Below are 17,652 nucleotides of genomic sequence, written 5' to 3' on the forward strand. Positions count from 1 at the left end.
CTCTCGCTGCCCCTCTCCTGCCCCCTACAGATCTACGTCCGAGCCCAGTTTGACTACGACCCAGGTCAGGACGACTTGATACCATGCCAACAAGCAGGTCTTAGTTTCCGTTGCGGGGATATCCTCCAAATCATCAGTAAAGACGATCATAATTGGTGGCAAGCCAGGAAAGAGGGTGAACCTCTTAACGGTACGGCTGGTCTCATTCCATCACCAGAGCTGCAAGAATGGTAGGTGTCAAGACAAATTGCATGTACATAGGTTTTCGAAGTATGCGTGGAAAGGGTTAACCAACAGACAAGATTGGGGTAGTTAGTATTTGCAGGGAAGGAGTCCTGAACAGTGCAGATAAAAAAGATGGTTTCTGTTTCTGTTGAAGTAGCTCCTTTAGGAACTCGGCAAAGCACCTGTATGCCACACTAATGCTAACTTAAAATAACAGAAATTACTCTCTGGTCTTTTTGGTCAAAGTAGAGATAATGGCTGAGCCGGGATTAAATTTACAACCTCACAGCCATGAGTCTAATGCCCTAACCACAAGACCACAGTGATTAAGTTTGCTATCCTCTTCCGTGACCGCCAACTGATCAACTGGGAGGACTGCTACCAAATTTTGCATTTGTATACATGATATTTTATGTAATAATATTGATATTGAAGTTGTTGATTGAATTTATGAAGTGTCGAATTAATCGCGAATAATTAAAAGACATGAAATATTAAAAAACAAACTTCAATCATATACTTATTATTTCTAACTACAGGAGAGTAGCATGTCTGGCAATAGAGAGAGCGAAGAAAGAGCAACAAGCGTCGTGTACGTGGTTCGGGAGAAGAAAGAAGCAGTACAGGGATAAATACCTAGCCAAACATAATGCAGGTTGGTACTCAACAAACTTTTATGAAACTTTGGAGGAGTCTGTAGATTCTTAGTGTTCACTTTACCAAAAGAAGATAAAGAGATAGATGTATTTACGATATGTGCAGTAAGTATCGGAGTAATAACTGATCAATTTTCTTTATTACACTTTAATTATAAAGCGAAACATGTTGATGACAGTTCCTTTAAACTGGACCCCAGGTTGACTTTAAATATAGAATGCTCTGCATTCAATCATCATTATGCTCATACAAATATGTGCACCAATATGATATTCTTGAAGCTAATTCTCAAACAGACTGAAATTTATTTGTAAATCTCAATTGCTCTTGTCCATGAGCTTATGGATATCTAAGTCGAGGATCATGCTCTGCATTATATGAAAAAAGCCAACAACCCTGCCTCCTATGTATATCTTGCTGAGTTGAATCCAAGAGGGCTGTTAAATGTTCCATTATAGTCCATGATAGATGAATGGGCCTGTTCTATCTAGGTATTTCAAGTTCCGTGGTTTGTCTGTGGGTACGTCCCAATACCTACTTGTGGTAAATACCTGAAATAATTTTGCTCTATTCTCATATTAAAGGTTGTAATGCTATAAAATTATCATGGCTTGAACAGTTGTGAATTGAGAATGTGAAATATGGGTGTCCGACGCGCAAAAAGGTTGATTATTCTACGGAAGTGCCCCTTAATTCCACGGATCAATGGTCTTATGACCAATGTCATTGTACTTGCCCGCTGCCTCTAGAGGTATTAACCTCTTTGCATTCGATCTTCTTTCATACAGTATTCGACCAATTAGATCTTGTCACATACGAGGAGGTGGTTAGGTTGCCTGCGTTCATGAGGAAAACGTTAGTTCTATTAGGAGCCCACGGCGTCGGCAGGAGACACATAAAGAACACACTCATCACAAGTCATCCCAATAAATATGCATATCCAATCCCACGTAAGTATACTCAAAATGTGTATTCATTTATTCAAACTGGGTTGTTAGTAAAAAGACGTCTTCAGTGACCACAGGGCTGAATTGCAGTTCTGTTATTTACAGAGCAAATTCATCAAATATATCTACATAAAGTAATTTTAGCTATATATCTACAATACATGTGATGAATTGTTCTTTCCATGGTTAAAGGGAAATTTGGTCTAGGTAAATAAATTCATTCTTAAGAAACCATTAAAATAATAAATAAATGATTTATGCAATAGCATAAAAAAATAGGAAAATAGAATGTTGATAGCTTGAAAGAAACCAGAATAGGAATTTAAGAAAATTCAAGCAGCCAAGATAAGATTTTTCCATGGTCGATGGGAAATTTGATCAGGGTAAATGAATTCATTCATATGAAAGCATTAACATATAAAAAGTGATTCCTTGCGAAAGCATAATAACATGGAAAATAGAATGTTGAAAGTTAGAAAGACATCAGATTAGAAATTCAACAAAGTAGAAGCGGCCAGGATAAGAAGATCATCCAGCCCCAAAAATAATCACCTTATTCAAATATTTTATATGCTTTGCCTTATTAGTTATTATCTTCAACGATTCCTGTAAATGCTTTCCAAAAGCTGTATTGCTTTATTGGCTTTCCTGATGTTTAAAAAAAAAGTCTACAGCAAAAAAAAAAATCAACTTTGCGTTATTATTCTCTTTCTTCTCCTTTTTCACTTAGACACAACGAGAAGGTGTAAATCGGACGAGGAAAACGGCAAAAACTACTTCTTCGTCTCGCATGAAGAGATGATGAACGACATTGCCAATAATAAGTATCTCGAATACGGCACGCATGAAGATGCTATGTATGGGACCAAGCTAGACACAATCAGGGAGATCCACAATAGAAGTCTGATTGCTATACTCGACGTAGAACCTCAGGTATGGGACTGCCAAGCCTGCTTAGCAAAAATTCATGTTTGTATTGCAAAAAAAATATTGGAAATCTCTCTTTAGGATTACAATATACAGTTTGCTTTTTTATATTTTATTTAATTTCAAGGATAATCTTTGACTTGTTTTCACTTGAGTAACAGTTTTAGGAAATATGATTGACGCTAATGTCAAAAGGGAAGGGATTTCTCAATTAGCACAAGTATTTGTGAATGCATTAAATTTGTACGCCATCCCAGTCTAAAAATGCTGTGCACATTGTCATAAAAATGAATTGTAATTTGTCACATATATATTTTTTGTTGCAAAAAATCCTAATAAATGATAATCATGACCAAATTGACATATATGTTCTTTGAACTAGAAATACTTTGTGATTGGTTATATTGGGGAAACCAGTTTTTTGTTCTTAACCCTCTCATCCCTTGTTTTGTTAGTTTTGAACAGTATTTCACCCCAGTCTTTTACAAACCTTTTTCATAGAAAATAAGACACTTAGAGCCTTGACTTTCAAACCAACATGAGAAATATAATATTCAATATACAGCCAAAGCGTTTTCATTGAAATATTTTCATTGTGTGAGGTAGAACATGAGTTTCATTATTTGTTTACAAGGTGTGCATCATAATAATATTCAGTTGTTGTATAGCGCATATGATGTACCATTTCATGTCTCTGTGCACTTCCAAACGGACTTGGATGTAATAACTCTCACTTCAAATAGCCCATCAAGCCTTTTACAGTGCTCAAGCATTTCTTATTTATTTATATATTTATTCATTTGGTTTTAGAACATGATACATAATTACAACATAATTTAGATGAAATTTAATAGTAACAAGAACATTCAACAAGGAAACTTTTATTAACCTATGATAATTTGCATAATTTCACGGAATAAATGATTGACTATATTTTGTCAACTTCTCTTGTATGCAGGCTCTGAAGGTTTTGAGATGTGCCGAGTTTGCACCATTTGTTGTTTTCATTGCTGCACCAACTCTCACAGGCATGAATGACGTACATGTAAGTAAACTCAATGAAGAAATACCAAGATTTAATTCAACGAACTGGTGCATGATTTGAATTAGAAGAAAGCTTAGCAAAGGCTTTGTTTTACTCTTTAAGATGAATTTATTCAGAAGCATTTTGCTTATCAAAACAGTTGTATTCTTGATCCTTATTTCTTGAATTAAAAAGTAAGGTAAATTATGTGTGAAACATTGTTTATACTTGGTTGAGAATGGAATTCTAAGAACTATAGTATAAACAATATTGATGATTTTCTTTTTGAAATATATTTTTGCAATTTGTTTGTGGCCTGATGGCAGTTGACCTTTAAAAAAAAAAAGGGTAGTATGCGATTACCTATACTGGGGTGGCATGATTGGAGTGTCCAGTAGAAAGGCATTCTCCTTGTTTGGCACCACAGCTAGTTTGGGTCTTATTAGGCAGGTGATTTACTTATGATAACATGCTCGATTGAATGAAGAAACGTCATACTGTTTAAATGTTCTATTCTGTATATCTTCTTTTCAGCTTATATCAATTAATATTGGTGAACATTGATTTGACTCTTAAGTATCTGATGATGAGTTTTCGGTCACAGATATCTTGGAAGTGCGCACAGATTTTTTTTTCTTCCTGAGTGATTTTTTTTTATCGGTATGACCAATACTAAATGCAACAGACTTCATTATTTATGATATTTTCACATTCTCATCATCTTATTCTAATTTCGATGTGGAGCGTCATGGCCCAGTGGATTAGTCTACGGACTTTGAAACAGGGTCGTGGGTTCAAATCCCAGCCATGGCGTAATTTCCTTCAGCAAGGAATTCATCCACAGTGTGCTGCACTCGACCCAGGTGAGGTAAATGGGTACCGGCAGGAAGTAATTCCTCAAAAAGCTGTGTGCACCTGAATAGGTAGCCTAGCTTAGCCGGGGTAATAATAATAATAACAGGGCCCGCTGGGAGAACAGTTTTCGGAACTGAAGTGGCTACCCTGGGTAAATATACCGTTATTATTATTAATTTTCGATTTTATTCTCTTTGCTATTACAGGATAGTAGCCTGGAAAGACTTGCCAAGGAATCCGAGCTCCTCCGCCAAGCCTACGGTCACTTCTTCGACCTGACCATCGTCAACAACGACATCGACGACACGATACGCACGCTGGAGAACGCCATGGAGGAGATATGCACCACGCCACAGTGGGTTCCGGTCAGCTGGGTCTACTAAGGTCAAAGGTCAATCTATCCATTTCCTGTTTTTTCGACGGGGTGGGCGTCGACCCGCTCGGATTGTTTTCAATTTCCACACATTTCTATGGTGTTTGTATCACCGGTATTCTTACTTCGCATTCACCGTTCAAGAGCCACTGGTCTGAACTCTGACTTCTGAATTCTCTAATTATCGTTGACTGTGACAAGGGATAATCATCCGGTTCCAGTAGGCAATGGGTTAACCTTTATGATTACTGAATCGTCTAATTATGGATTATGAGCATGGATCACACAGTTCCAGACAGCAGTGGGTTAATGTATATCCTAAAGTTGGCAGCCTTTTGCAATGAGTAGAGACCATGTATGGAAGGGCAGTCGACTGTGCAGGACTTCAAATCAAGTTTGTTCAGCTTTCACGGAAATCAAGAATGAGACTGCAATAGCCATGTTGGATTCATATCTGTTATACATATATGATTCATTTTAATATTAGCACTGTTCATTCTGTCATTGCTTTCAAGTTGTTAATGACCAGTGAACCGTGTAAAGATGATTGAATACCCTATACTCAGCATTGGAGATTGCCAGTCCCAGCGTGTTTATTGCTGGAATAATGTTTTAAGAATGCATCGAGCGTTGAGAGTTTGGAATTCGGTCTCTGCTGTCATGATGGATCCCTGATTGCATGTCCCATGATTATGATAATGACTACAATAATCTGATATTACATGTATGTAAAGTTTATAATAAGGGAGCGATGCCTCTGAGAGCTTTACAGATATGTACAGGTATATTATAACCCTGGACATCGGATCAAGATTTGCCCGGATGCAAAGTATGCCCTTTCTCCACTCCCTGGGGAAGCATTCCAACATGAGTTTCTTAACTCATTTGGAAAGCATTCTACATAGGCTTTCGCATCCTTGGGGATACCCATTGAACACCTGGGTGGACTGTGGGTATGTATGGATTGACGCCTTTACGTAACCCTCTCATTTCAAGGAGAGAGTCAGAACTGCCATCACAGCGCTTCATTCAACCATTTTGCATAGTGCACTCTTGGAGGCCGGAAAGCCATTTGATATTTTTTGGAACCTACTCTGTAATCATGTGTACATGATTAAAAGAAGAAAATTCAAGAAGCCTAAAGAATTGATAATATCTTTGGATTGTATGATCAATTAAATGAATCTTTTGAAACTTAAATGATATTTTCATCATATTACCAATATGTCATGTGTTTTATCTCCAATAAAAGCGACATGTTACATGTATGTCTTTGATCACACGTTTTGTGAGAAAATCATTGATATATGTATGGAGTTTGCTACCTTTGTTAGTATGAAGAGGAAATTGATGCGGTTGCTATAATAAGTGAAAGCTGTCACTTATGGTGAACAGTCAGACTGTTAACACTGCATGGTGTTTTATCTTGATTATCGCACATGCAATACAATAGCAACATGCAGACATTTGAAGCAATGCAGACATGCTTTTGATATTGAAAATCAAACTGCTTTGAAAATAAACATACGGCCATTTGTATAAGTTTCTTAACATTTTTCTTGTTGGGAATAAATCTACTTTGTGGTAGAGGCTACAAGGAAAAAAATGATAGTTAAGTGGAATACCTCACATGTTGGTAGCTTCACATCAGGATATCTTTTTTTCTGAGATTGATCATGAAAATTGGCATTTATTTTTAAATTGAAATGTAGGAATTAGCGTCACACAAAGAGGTTTCTGGGAAAAGTATGTTCCAAAATTTCAAGTATTGCCACTTGTATTTTTCTAAAAAAATTATGAGCATCCCCTTAGTTCTTTTGAGTGAGCATTTGTCATTTTCAACTGCCTTTGCAACTGACGAAATTAAAATCGCAAATTTCCTAAGGTTCACATGCCTTTCATATGATTACTCCAGATTTTTAACTCCTTAACAATGAATTGCATGGATTAAACTTGGTCCTATAACACAAAGGTTAGCAATTGATCGTACGTTTGATCTTTACGATCGATTGTACATTGTAGTTAATGCAATCCATCGTAAAGATATTCTTTTACGATTGATTGCTAAGATCTGTGTTACAGTCCCCTGATCACTCTGAGCTGTTCAGTTATTGTTTTAGTGGATCAGGCATGGAGTAGTGTGCATGCAGCGCCTTGTAACCAAAAGGAAAAGGCTCTATATCAAATGACTCTTGTTTTTATTGGACTTGAATGGAGAAAGAAGTATGCCATGTTACACTGCTTGCACACACAATATGTTACAGTTAAAATGTACTCCAAACAATTTTGCAGTCCAAAATGCCCATCTTTGCAACACTACTGCTGCCCTCCATGAATTCTCGCTGACTAACTTACGTATATTTCGATTCACAACTCAATGAGAATGAAGTGAAGTGCGGAGAAGACATTTCTGAGACTTAATTTTTCAATGCTACATTTACATGTATCTTTCTCATCTTCATATTTCCTTCTTTTACCAACAGACACTTTGTATATCTATTTAAAGTGTTGCAGATATTTTTTTCAGCATTATGATATAATTATTTTGTGAATCTTGTATGAAAATGAATATACCATCTTCTGTTTTTGTCTTTATGTTTCTTTGTATCTAAGCCAATGAATTTGTATGAGAAGAAATTTGTATATATGGACTTATGAGGAAATATGCTTTATAGCTGTAAAGGCAAAGTGTAACGATGGAGGGCGTAGGATACGGCGCAGACTTCCAAATAATCTGTAAAATTAATTTGCAGCTATATAATTGAATGCGTAACTAATTTAGTTTTTGCATTCCCCCCTATAGATTTCAAGGTGTAATCTAATTCATTGAGATTTTTGAAACTCTTCAAGCCTCCCTCAAATCATGGATTGTGAGCCAATGTCGCACATGCACTGAAGTGATTCATCTTTAGTAGTATTTATAGATAACTTATATAATATTACCTTAGCTTTATTTTGTTTGGTGATCTTTTGATCCAAAGCACAGTATTCTACGAGTTTGTGAGGAAACCAGAGATCGATAGGTTCAATTTTATTGGGATGTATCGCCCAATGTGGTCGTTGATTAGTACATCATGGTAGATAAATACAAACTACTACCACCACTTCTTCATACTTCTTAATTGTCCTTTTCCCCTTCTTCATCTGTCATTTTTATCAATCATCTTTTCCTTTTTTTGTTTGGAATGAATTGTAGTACTTTGATTAGAGAGTCTTTCATTTCAAATAGACCCCCTCTCTATCTCAGTCTTTCTCCCTCTGTTAGATTTTCTTTGCCTCTCCCTCCCTCTTTCTCCCCCCCCCCCTCTTTCTTTCTCTTTGATGAGTTTATCTTTCATATTTTATATGCTAAGTGAAAAACTTTAGGAGGGGGAATCTAAGCAGTTTTTTAGGCAAGAATATGTATTACCATAGGACCAAACCCTTGCCATTGATTCTGTTTGCTTGTAGACATTTGACCTTGCGATGCCCTTCACCCCATATGTCAGTCATACTTTCGGCAATCCACCCTTACCATCCTTAAACTACAAAACGGGAAAGTCATTTGCTGATTCGACCTGGACCACAATCTTGTGCAAAAAATAAATTGCCGTTGCTATGACATTTCCCTCCTGTGTTTTCTATTTGTTTTACTTTTTTTTTTTCGTTCCACTTACCAAATATTGTTCCTCCTTCAATAATTTGAATTGATATTTTGTTGTATGAAAGACGTTGTTGTTAGGATTTCAATCATAATTTCTTATCATGTTTGTGTTAACCGTACTGTCGTAATTGCACACATTGTTCTCCCCGCCCCCTTCCTCTCACCTGTCAAACCGTTTTGAATGAAATAGGACTTGAAATCAAAATCCAGTCTTTCAAACCACTAGATGGTCTGTTGCACAATGCAATAAGAAAAGGTTTCACATACTTTTCATTTGGAATTCGATGAAAAATGAACAGAATAAGAAAGTTTTCATGGAATTCGGGAATGATGGTTTCCAAAGTTCTTGAAGAATATATATAAGTCAGCATTTCAACTTCTTGTTGTAACTCCGTGGGATCGTATTTCATGTTTAAACTAATAATGCAATCTGTAAATATCATTTGTTAATAGCATTTGCATGTTGCAATTTAGTATTGTAAATTACTCTTGTAAATTACAATTTTAAATTATGATATGCCTCCCCCTTTCGGACATTGAAAATCGCGAAGGATAACATTGGAATTGAATAACGTGATACTGATTGCCATTGATGATGTATTGTGAGTGATGATAACATCTAAAACAAATACATTGAAAGCCATAGTTGATTTCATGGTATGAAAATGAAGAAGGGTTTCAGGTTTGCCTTTTTTCACTTTTGAATAACGTAGTTGTTTTAAAACCAATATTGAATGTTGAAAGCTGGTAAACCATGGCCCCATTTCATAAAAAGTTGCTATGAAGTGATTGCAACTCTTGCTGGAATATCACCTTTCATTGGAAGAGCCAATCAAAAAGAATTTTCACTGCTGCCATGATAGTTGACATTCCAGCAAGACTTCATAATCATATCATACCAACTTTTTATGAAATGGGGTCCAGGTCTTGTAATTCTTCACACCTCTTGCTAATACCATTTTACAGTGCCGGTAGCAGAAAAGAAATCATTGATAATTCAAAATATGCATTACTTTCTGCAAACCTGTGTAAAAAAGATTACATTCAATTGTTAATATAAAGCCCATCTGTTGATCATTACCGCCCCCCCCCCCACGCCCAATTCGATTTGAAATCTGGGGAGCATTTCATGGAACAAAAAGTCATTGATTTTCACTAACTATTTGTTATAAGCTACTGAAATCCTTGCATCTGATTGGCTCAGAGCAAAGTAGTCATTAAATTATCACTGACTTTTTGTTTCGTGAAAATGCTCCCCTGGGGACCCACCAGTTTCTCGCCATCTGAGAATGTATTTTTGAAATTTGGGGAAAATGTTTATATCAATTTACAAAGTTTGGTGAATTTTATATTATTCAAGACCTGCTATTTCTCTGAGACTAAGTACATGAATCTGTTCATTTTAAAGCTCATATTTTCAGCATTTAGTAAAGACTTATGACTGTAATAATTTACACTAATTTTATTCAGTTATGAATAAATGTGATGTCTTAATTCGGAATTTACACAAAGAAAGATAAGAAAATTCTTTTAAATGGGCTATTTTGTGCTTTATATTTTTGATGTATTTATCTTTAAATATTGTAAAATTGTGTAATCTGTCTGTGCTTGCTTGGTCAAAAAAACCACTTGTTCTAATTTCTAAATGGGTGAACTCCATTCAGGATTACTCTTTTGGTCCATGTTTCATTTGGTCTAATGACCGCTTTGGCTAATTATCACTTGGTCTTACTACTGTTTGGTCCAATTACCATGCTATATTTGCCAAACTTAAAATTAGGATATTAGGATAAATAATCCTTGCCAAACAAAATATGAGGACTCCTGGTTCTTAGGCCTAAATGAAGTTTAGACCAGATCATTGTAGACCATTTGGTGTTTGACTATGTGGAAATTAGACCAAGTAGCTAGAGACCAAGTGGGACCAATCATGCCTCAAATTGCACTAACATTTGTTTAGATTATTTTCCCTATTGGCTCAGCACATTTTTTTTCAATGTCCGAGTATTACATGTATGTATGGAATGTTCTTGGTTTTAGAGAGAACGACATTGTGCACTACACTTTATGGGTAGGGGGCGATGAGTTGAGGAGTGAAATAATAGAAAATTGTACATGAAAATAAAAATGCATTTAACTTTCCTATGACATAATGTTATTGTAAATGTTATTCATATTATATCTGAAAAAAAATAATAAAAGATACTACAACATGGCCGTTTTGGCATGTTTGCTTCATAATTATGTATTAAATAACATGTGAGTGACTGAAAGTGATGTAGTTTCTTGTCTTTATTGAAGCTGTATTTCTTAGGGTAAATTGCCAATTCGTCCACTGCCAACTCGTCCACTCACATGGTCTACCTTCATTTAGTCTAATGCCATTCCATCCATCGACATTTTGTCTAACCACCATTTGGTCCAATAACCACTTGGTCCAATCATCACTTTGTCTAATCACCATTTTGTCTATTACCATTTCGTCTTATAACCAGTTGGTCTAATATCCATTTTCTTTTCATTCATTTTGCACGATTAACACTTCAGTTTAATTAGACCAAATGGTACATGGACTAAATGGCTATTGGACCAACTTGTTATTAGACGGAAAGGCATTAGACTGAAGGAAAGTAGACGATGTGGTGAGTAGACGAACCAATGGTAGACCAAATGATAGTAGATGAGTTGGCAATTGGATGAATTGGCATTAGACGAATTAGAGATGAACATTTCCTAGCACGAGGAAGGATCACAGAACACCGCAGAGTGGAGCCTGAACTTTATGAGAGGTGATTCATGACCTTTACCTATCTCGATGCATGTAAATATGCACCTCGGAATAAACTACCAGATTGATGGTGCATAACAAATGCTATGTTTTTTTTTATTAATCTTAAATATTAAAGAAAACATGCAGTTGTGAGAAATTACATGAAGCATGATTGCATTCAAAATGAGTATGAATTTGAAGGAAAAAAATAGTGTGTATGATATATTACATAAGAGTATTCACAATACTTTGATAAATGTGTATTAATTTGATATCTAATGGGCATGTGGGCTCTGTGATTATTATCAATTGATTCCCATTCGCAAGGAGATGAAAATACAACAAAAATTAATGCATCTATTGTAAAATATATTGATTAAAAGGTAAAAGAAAGTTGCAGCAAACAGAGCGAGACTATAGGCGCCGCTTTTCCGACGGCGACGGCGGCGTCAACATCAAATCTTAACCTAAGGTTAAGTTTTTGAAATGACATCATAACTTAGAAAGTATATGGACCTAGTTCATGAAACTTGGACATAAGGTTAATCAAGTATTACTGAACATTCTTCCTGAGTTTCAGGTCACATGACTAAGGTCAAAGGTCATTTAGGGTCAATGAACTTAGACCATGTTGGGAGAATTATTTTCAAAATCTTAACAGAAGGTTACATTTTTGAAATGACATAACTTAAAATTATATGGACCTAGTTCATGAAACTTGGGCATGAGGTAAATCAAGTATTAGTGAACATCCTGCTCGAGTTTCAGGTCACATTTTCAAGGTCAAAGGTCATTTAGGGTCAATGAACTTTGGTCAAGTTGGGGGTATTTGTTGAATTACTATCATAACTTTGAAAATTTATGGATCTAGTTCATGAAACTTGGACATTAGGTTAATCAAGTACCACTGAATATCCTGTGCGAGTTTCAGGTCACATGACCATGGTCAATGGTCATTTATGGTCAATGAACTTTGGCCGTGTTGGGGGTCTTTGTTAAATTACCATCCTAACTCTGAAGGTTTATGGATCTAGTTCATAAAACTTAGACATAAGAGTAATCGAGTATCACTGAACATCCTGTACGAGTTTCAGGTCACATGACCATGGTCAAAGGTCATTTAAGGTCAATGAACTTTGGCCGTGTTGGGGGTATTTGTTGAATTACCATCCTAACTATGAAGTTTATGGATCTATTTCATAAAACTTGGGATATAAGAATAATCAAGTATCACTAAACATCCCCTGTGAGTTTCAGGTCACAAAACCAAGGTCAAAGGTCAGTTAAGGTCAATAAACTTAGGCCATGTTGGGGTAATTGTTGAATTGCCATCATAACTTTGAAAGTTTATGGATAGAGTGAATGAAATGTGGACATGGGTGTAGTTAACCGTTCAAATGTCATCTATGGTCAATGAATGTGGTATTATGTCATTATATGAATGGTGTTTCTGTGAATGATTATTTTATAGTAGTTTTCAAAGTTTGCACTGCTGCTATATTAAATCGCGTAATGCAGGCGAGACTGCCAGAGGCGTTCCACTTGTTTCATGAGAAAGTCTTTAAAATCGAGGTTAAATTCCACAATATTATCATAGATCTAGTTCTGGTACCTTGAAATAAACTTATCATTGCAAAATCATGGAATCTTAAATGAAAACCAATAATTCTGATGATCACTATTAAACCCATAAAAGGCATATGTGGGACACTGTATAAATATTGTTTAGAAAAAATACCTGACATTTTATGGAATTCTGTGCTTATTTTGCTAATTTTTCAGCCTTACACATTTTTTTCCAGAGCCACTTGGCACACCTTTTTTTTAATTTATGCATACAAACACTTGGGTGAACATTTCATTTGATTCTGCTCGGGCTCATTTTGAGATTGTTACCACAACTGGTATTTATTTTTGATGAAATGAAAATTAAAATCAGACCTCTCTATGCGCTTCCAAAGGACTTGGATATTATTTTCCCGGCAGTAGCTCAAGCAGCCTTCCAGCGCTCAGTGCATTTCAAGGAATACATTCCTGCCAGGTACCCATTCACCTCACCTGGGTTGAGTGCAGCACAATGTGGATAAATTTCTTGCTGAAGGAAACTACGCCATGGCTGGGATTTGAACCCACGACCCTCTGTTTCAAAGTCCGGAGACTAATCCACTGGGCCACAACGCTCCCCCGGGGGGGGGGGGGTTAGAGGAGATAGAGAGATGGTGATGGGGGGGGGGGGGAGTAGAAAAGAGAGGGAAGGGAAGATGGTAAGAAGTTAGAGCAATTATAGAGGAAAATAAAATACGGATCAACGCAATTGCGTAGAGGTTTTAAGGAGATGGATAAAAAGAGGGATAAAGGTGAAAGGATGGCGAGAGATTATATACAAACTTCTTTGATCTTGAGATCTACACATAAGGGCCTACTACATGCATTCAAGTTTACAGCAGCTAGCTTTATTAATGAAAATGAATATTTCGGACACCCTCTCAACATATGAATATGGTCGGGTGATCGACCTCATCAGCATCACCCCCTCCATTGCAATCAACGTCGTCATCGTGTACAAGGATATTCGGCAGAAGAAGGGGCATCTTGCCAACATAGTCATCACCACTTCCATCATCATAGCCGTCCTCATTATCATGTTCGTCATCATCACCACCATCACCATCTTCATCATCATCATTGTCATCACCACAGTCTATCTACATTATCATCATCATAATCATGATGATCATCATCATCACCATCATCATTAAAATCATAATCTTCATCATATCATCTTCATCACAATAATCAACAAGATCATCATCACCACCACAAACAACTAACACCACCACCACTACCTCCACCACCAAAATCACCACCACCACCACCACTACCATCACCACCATTACCACCACCACCATCACTACCATCACCACTACCACCACCGCCACTACCACCGCCACCAATACCATCACCACCACTACAATCAACACCACTACCACCACCACTATCACCACCATTACCACCACCACTACCACCACCACCACTTCCATCACCACCACTACCACCACCACTACTACCATCACTACCACCACCACGACTAACAATACCAACAACAACAATCACCACGACTACCACCACCACTACCACTAACACCATTACCATCACCACCACTACTACCACCATCAATTAATGAGCAAGTGTCTTTGGATAAGTAGTTTAGGTACAACCAACAAAGCAATATTTTATTGATTTATATCTCAAATGGATGTTTTGTTTTGGAAATTACTTGATACAATAATAACAATAATGATCGTAATAATAATGATAATGATGATAATGATGATCATATTAATAATAATAATGATAATCTTTAACATTTTGATCTCCTATATTCCTATTTAAACACTTGTAATAGTAGTAGGCTGTTTCTTACCGGAATTCACAGGCCTTATTATTGGTATGCAAAGGATGTCGATGGTTTTATGTATGTTTCTTTCAAAAATCTATCACGAATAGATCCATATGAAAATACATTTTCGCATTCAAATTTAATGGATAATTATGCTGCTACATCTGAAGCTACATGTATATATTTTCTTGATGAATAATGATAGCTAAACATCATACGATCAAAAGATAGTGCGGTGAAGTTTTACAAAGGTATTGATTTACATCTGTATTACTAATATACGCACAGACATGTCGACGTCAATTACATTTCGGCCACATTGCATTTTTCGGGGTTGAATAATTATAAGCAGTCATAAATTCTCATTGAAATTGAATTGATAGTTTTATTCATATGCCAATATACGCGACAATGGACGGATATATTTTATGAGGCAAAATAATTTGCAATCAATATTGTGAGGCACCTGTTTCGAATATTGGTATCCGAATATTGTCCATCTAGATTTTATTTGAATAGGATAAAATAATATAACCTTATTTTAGGTTTCTGTTCAGTGACAATTTATATCCAGGCGGAGATGAAAGGGACAAACGCCCTTTTTTCTGCAATACCCACTAATCATACATGGATTTATTCATATAGCTACTCAGTAAATTTTAAGAAAATTGTTTCAATTTTCGGATTCGCTCCTTGCGCCTCCTCTAATTACAAACCACTGATGCACCAATATCTGATAAATATTTTTTAGTGAAGTTATAATACATGTGCGGATCTATCACCGGATGAAATTGATCAAACGATTTTTACTTTTCGCAGTACCATACCCTTATGGGAACCCTGATGAATATTACGAATATCTTTCTTATTCCTCGATCGCGTTGGCTTACAAGTTGTGTTTCTCTTCCCGCCTTCTTCGAAGAGGGGTAAAAGGCAGATGGTCAGCGTCCTCCAGTCCCGCCATAGCAACCACCCGGATGTATACACCAGGCTCGTGGCCCCATTGCCCTCAAAGTGCCCAAGAAGATTCACGCCGTTACCCCTCTTGAGGTCGTAGGAGTAAATTTTTCCGTCAAAGACGGTTGATGCGACGTAGAGTCGCTGATCTGTATATCAGAAAACATGTTGATTAATGATAGATTTCGTCATTTCATATGTCGTATAGTGTGACAGTCAGCCGAAGAACTTGAAAATCATGATAATTTTTTGTTTTCTTTATGTATTGAAATATATATTCAGATATTCACAATTCATTGTCGTGCTCAAATAAATTACATTGGCATAAAAAAATCAAATAATCTTATGATAATAACTTAACTTGGTTCCGAAAGAATTTAATCAAACTTTACAAGAGCACTGCGCGAATGCCACTTCGTCAAAATTAATGGACAATAATTTTTTTATTCAATTGAATTAATTTTCTATTAAAAACATGCAAAATCAAGAATATACAAACATTACAAAGTATAGAAATGACGTATCATACTTTAAAATAAAGGCAAAATATTTCGTTTTATATATACATATTACATAAATTGGATGCCCATGGAAGCAGTATGCTTGTAAGGTTGGGTCACCCAGAAAATATATGACTCAGTAAATGATAGAATACATAATATACAGTTATATGGAATACTAAATGGATTAAACTTCTATCAACGATAATGATATATTACATATTTATACGATACTTTATAACTAAAAGCCCGACCCATCCACCCACCCACCCACCCACCATGTTAAGAGCAGTTATGTAAGTATATTAATAAGCTTTGAGGAGTTGCCTTTTTAACTGTTGTTTAAATGAAGATAATAAAGAGGAGTTTCTAACATCCATTGGTAAAGAATGCCAAATGTCTGGACCTGTGTGGCGAATAGATTTATATGCTGTGGTTGTGATTGGATTTGCTAAATGAAAATTGAGTAAATTTCTTGTGTCGTAGGAATGAATGTCAAGATTTAGTGTGAACATGGACTGAAAATAGTTGGGTAACATATTCTGTGTTAGTTTATACATGAATATCCCGATTTGTAGTTTATTGATATCTTGAATTTTTAAAAGACCAATATTTTGAAATATAGGATTTGTGTGTGCTAGATAATGAGATTCTGTGCATAGTCTAATAGCTTTTTTTTTTAGTAATAATATCGAGTCTAGGTGTGTTTTGTTTCCAGTTCCACAAGCGATGTTGCCATATGATAAATATGATAAAATAAATGATTTATTTAAAAGTAGTAAAACATTTTGCGGAAGCCAGTCTCTTATTTTATAAAGAATTATGATAATGCGAAATGCAAGAATCGATATATTATTCATGTGGTTATTCCAATTCAGATTTTCATCGAAGGTAATGCTAAAAAACTTGACATGTTCTTTCCTTTCTATGACTGTATTAATGTTGATATTAGGGCATAAAGTGATTTTCTTGTCTTTGGAGTGAAATACAATGAAATTTGTTTTGTTGATGTTAAGAACAATTTTATTTGATTTAAACCAGTTAACAAGCTTTGGGAATTCGTGGTTGAATGGCTGGCTTTAATAATCTTTATTAAGCACATGTCAATTATCAAGAGATTGGTTCAATCACAGAGAGGCTATAGCCCCTCACATCAATTTGTTTCATAATCCAAACATACGATTATTATTAGTGAAGCTATATAGCCTGTGTAAAAATATTGTTCATTGTGCAAAGCCCCTGCAACATTTGATCCGTTTCTTTTGGAACCCAGTTTACAAAAAAAAAATAATGTTCAGGCCCCGGTAACACAAAAGTTAACAATTAATCGCTAAATGAAAGGCATATCAATGTCATCGTTGCATGTGCATTTGG

General features: G+C 35.9%; 2 protein-coding genes across 4 annotated transcripts in view; one reads left to right on the plus strand and one right to left on the minus strand.

Moving 5' to 3' along the window:
- LOC129278484 (peripheral plasma membrane protein CASK-like) overlaps window positions 1–10,924 on the plus strand; it is a 98,274-nt gene extending 87,350 nt beyond the window's left edge. For all 3 annotated transcript variants that reach the window (XM_064111653.1, XM_064111654.1, XM_064111655.1), the window contains exons 14-19: window positions 31–230; window positions 765–880; window positions 1,671–1,832; window positions 2,560–2,762; window positions 3,715–3,801; window positions 4,842–10,924. In XM_064111653.1, the coding sequence (XP_063967723.1) occupies window positions 31–230; window positions 765–880; window positions 1,671–1,832; window positions 2,560–2,762; window positions 3,715–3,801; window positions 4,842–5,018 (945 nt within the window). In that variant the 3' untranslated portion in view covers window positions 5,019–10,924. The remainder of the gene's footprint in view (window positions 1–30; window positions 231–764; window positions 881–1,670; window positions 1,833–2,559; window positions 2,763–3,714; window positions 3,802–4,841) is intronic.
- A 2,983-nt stretch (window positions 10,925–13,907) lies between these two features.
- Window positions 13,908–14,568, minus strand: LOC135157106 (ctenidin-1-like). Its single transcript, XM_064111618.1, has 2 exons — window positions 14,254–14,568; window positions 13,908–14,126 (listed from the first exon to the last, which is right to left on the minus strand). Exons 1-2 carry the CDS (start codon window positions 14,566–14,568, stop codon window positions 13,908–13,910), a joined length of 534 nt encoding a protein of 177 aa, XP_063967688.1.
- Window positions 14,569–17,652: the final 3,084 nt, after the last annotated feature.

The sequence above is a fragment of the Lytechinus pictus genome, chromosome 16 (assembly GCF_037042905.1).
Source record: "Lytechinus pictus isolate F3 Inbred chromosome 16, Lp3.0, whole genome shotgun sequence".
Taxonomy (NCBI): Eukaryota; Metazoa; Echinodermata; class Echinoidea; order Temnopleuroida; family Toxopneustidae; genus Lytechinus; species Lytechinus pictus.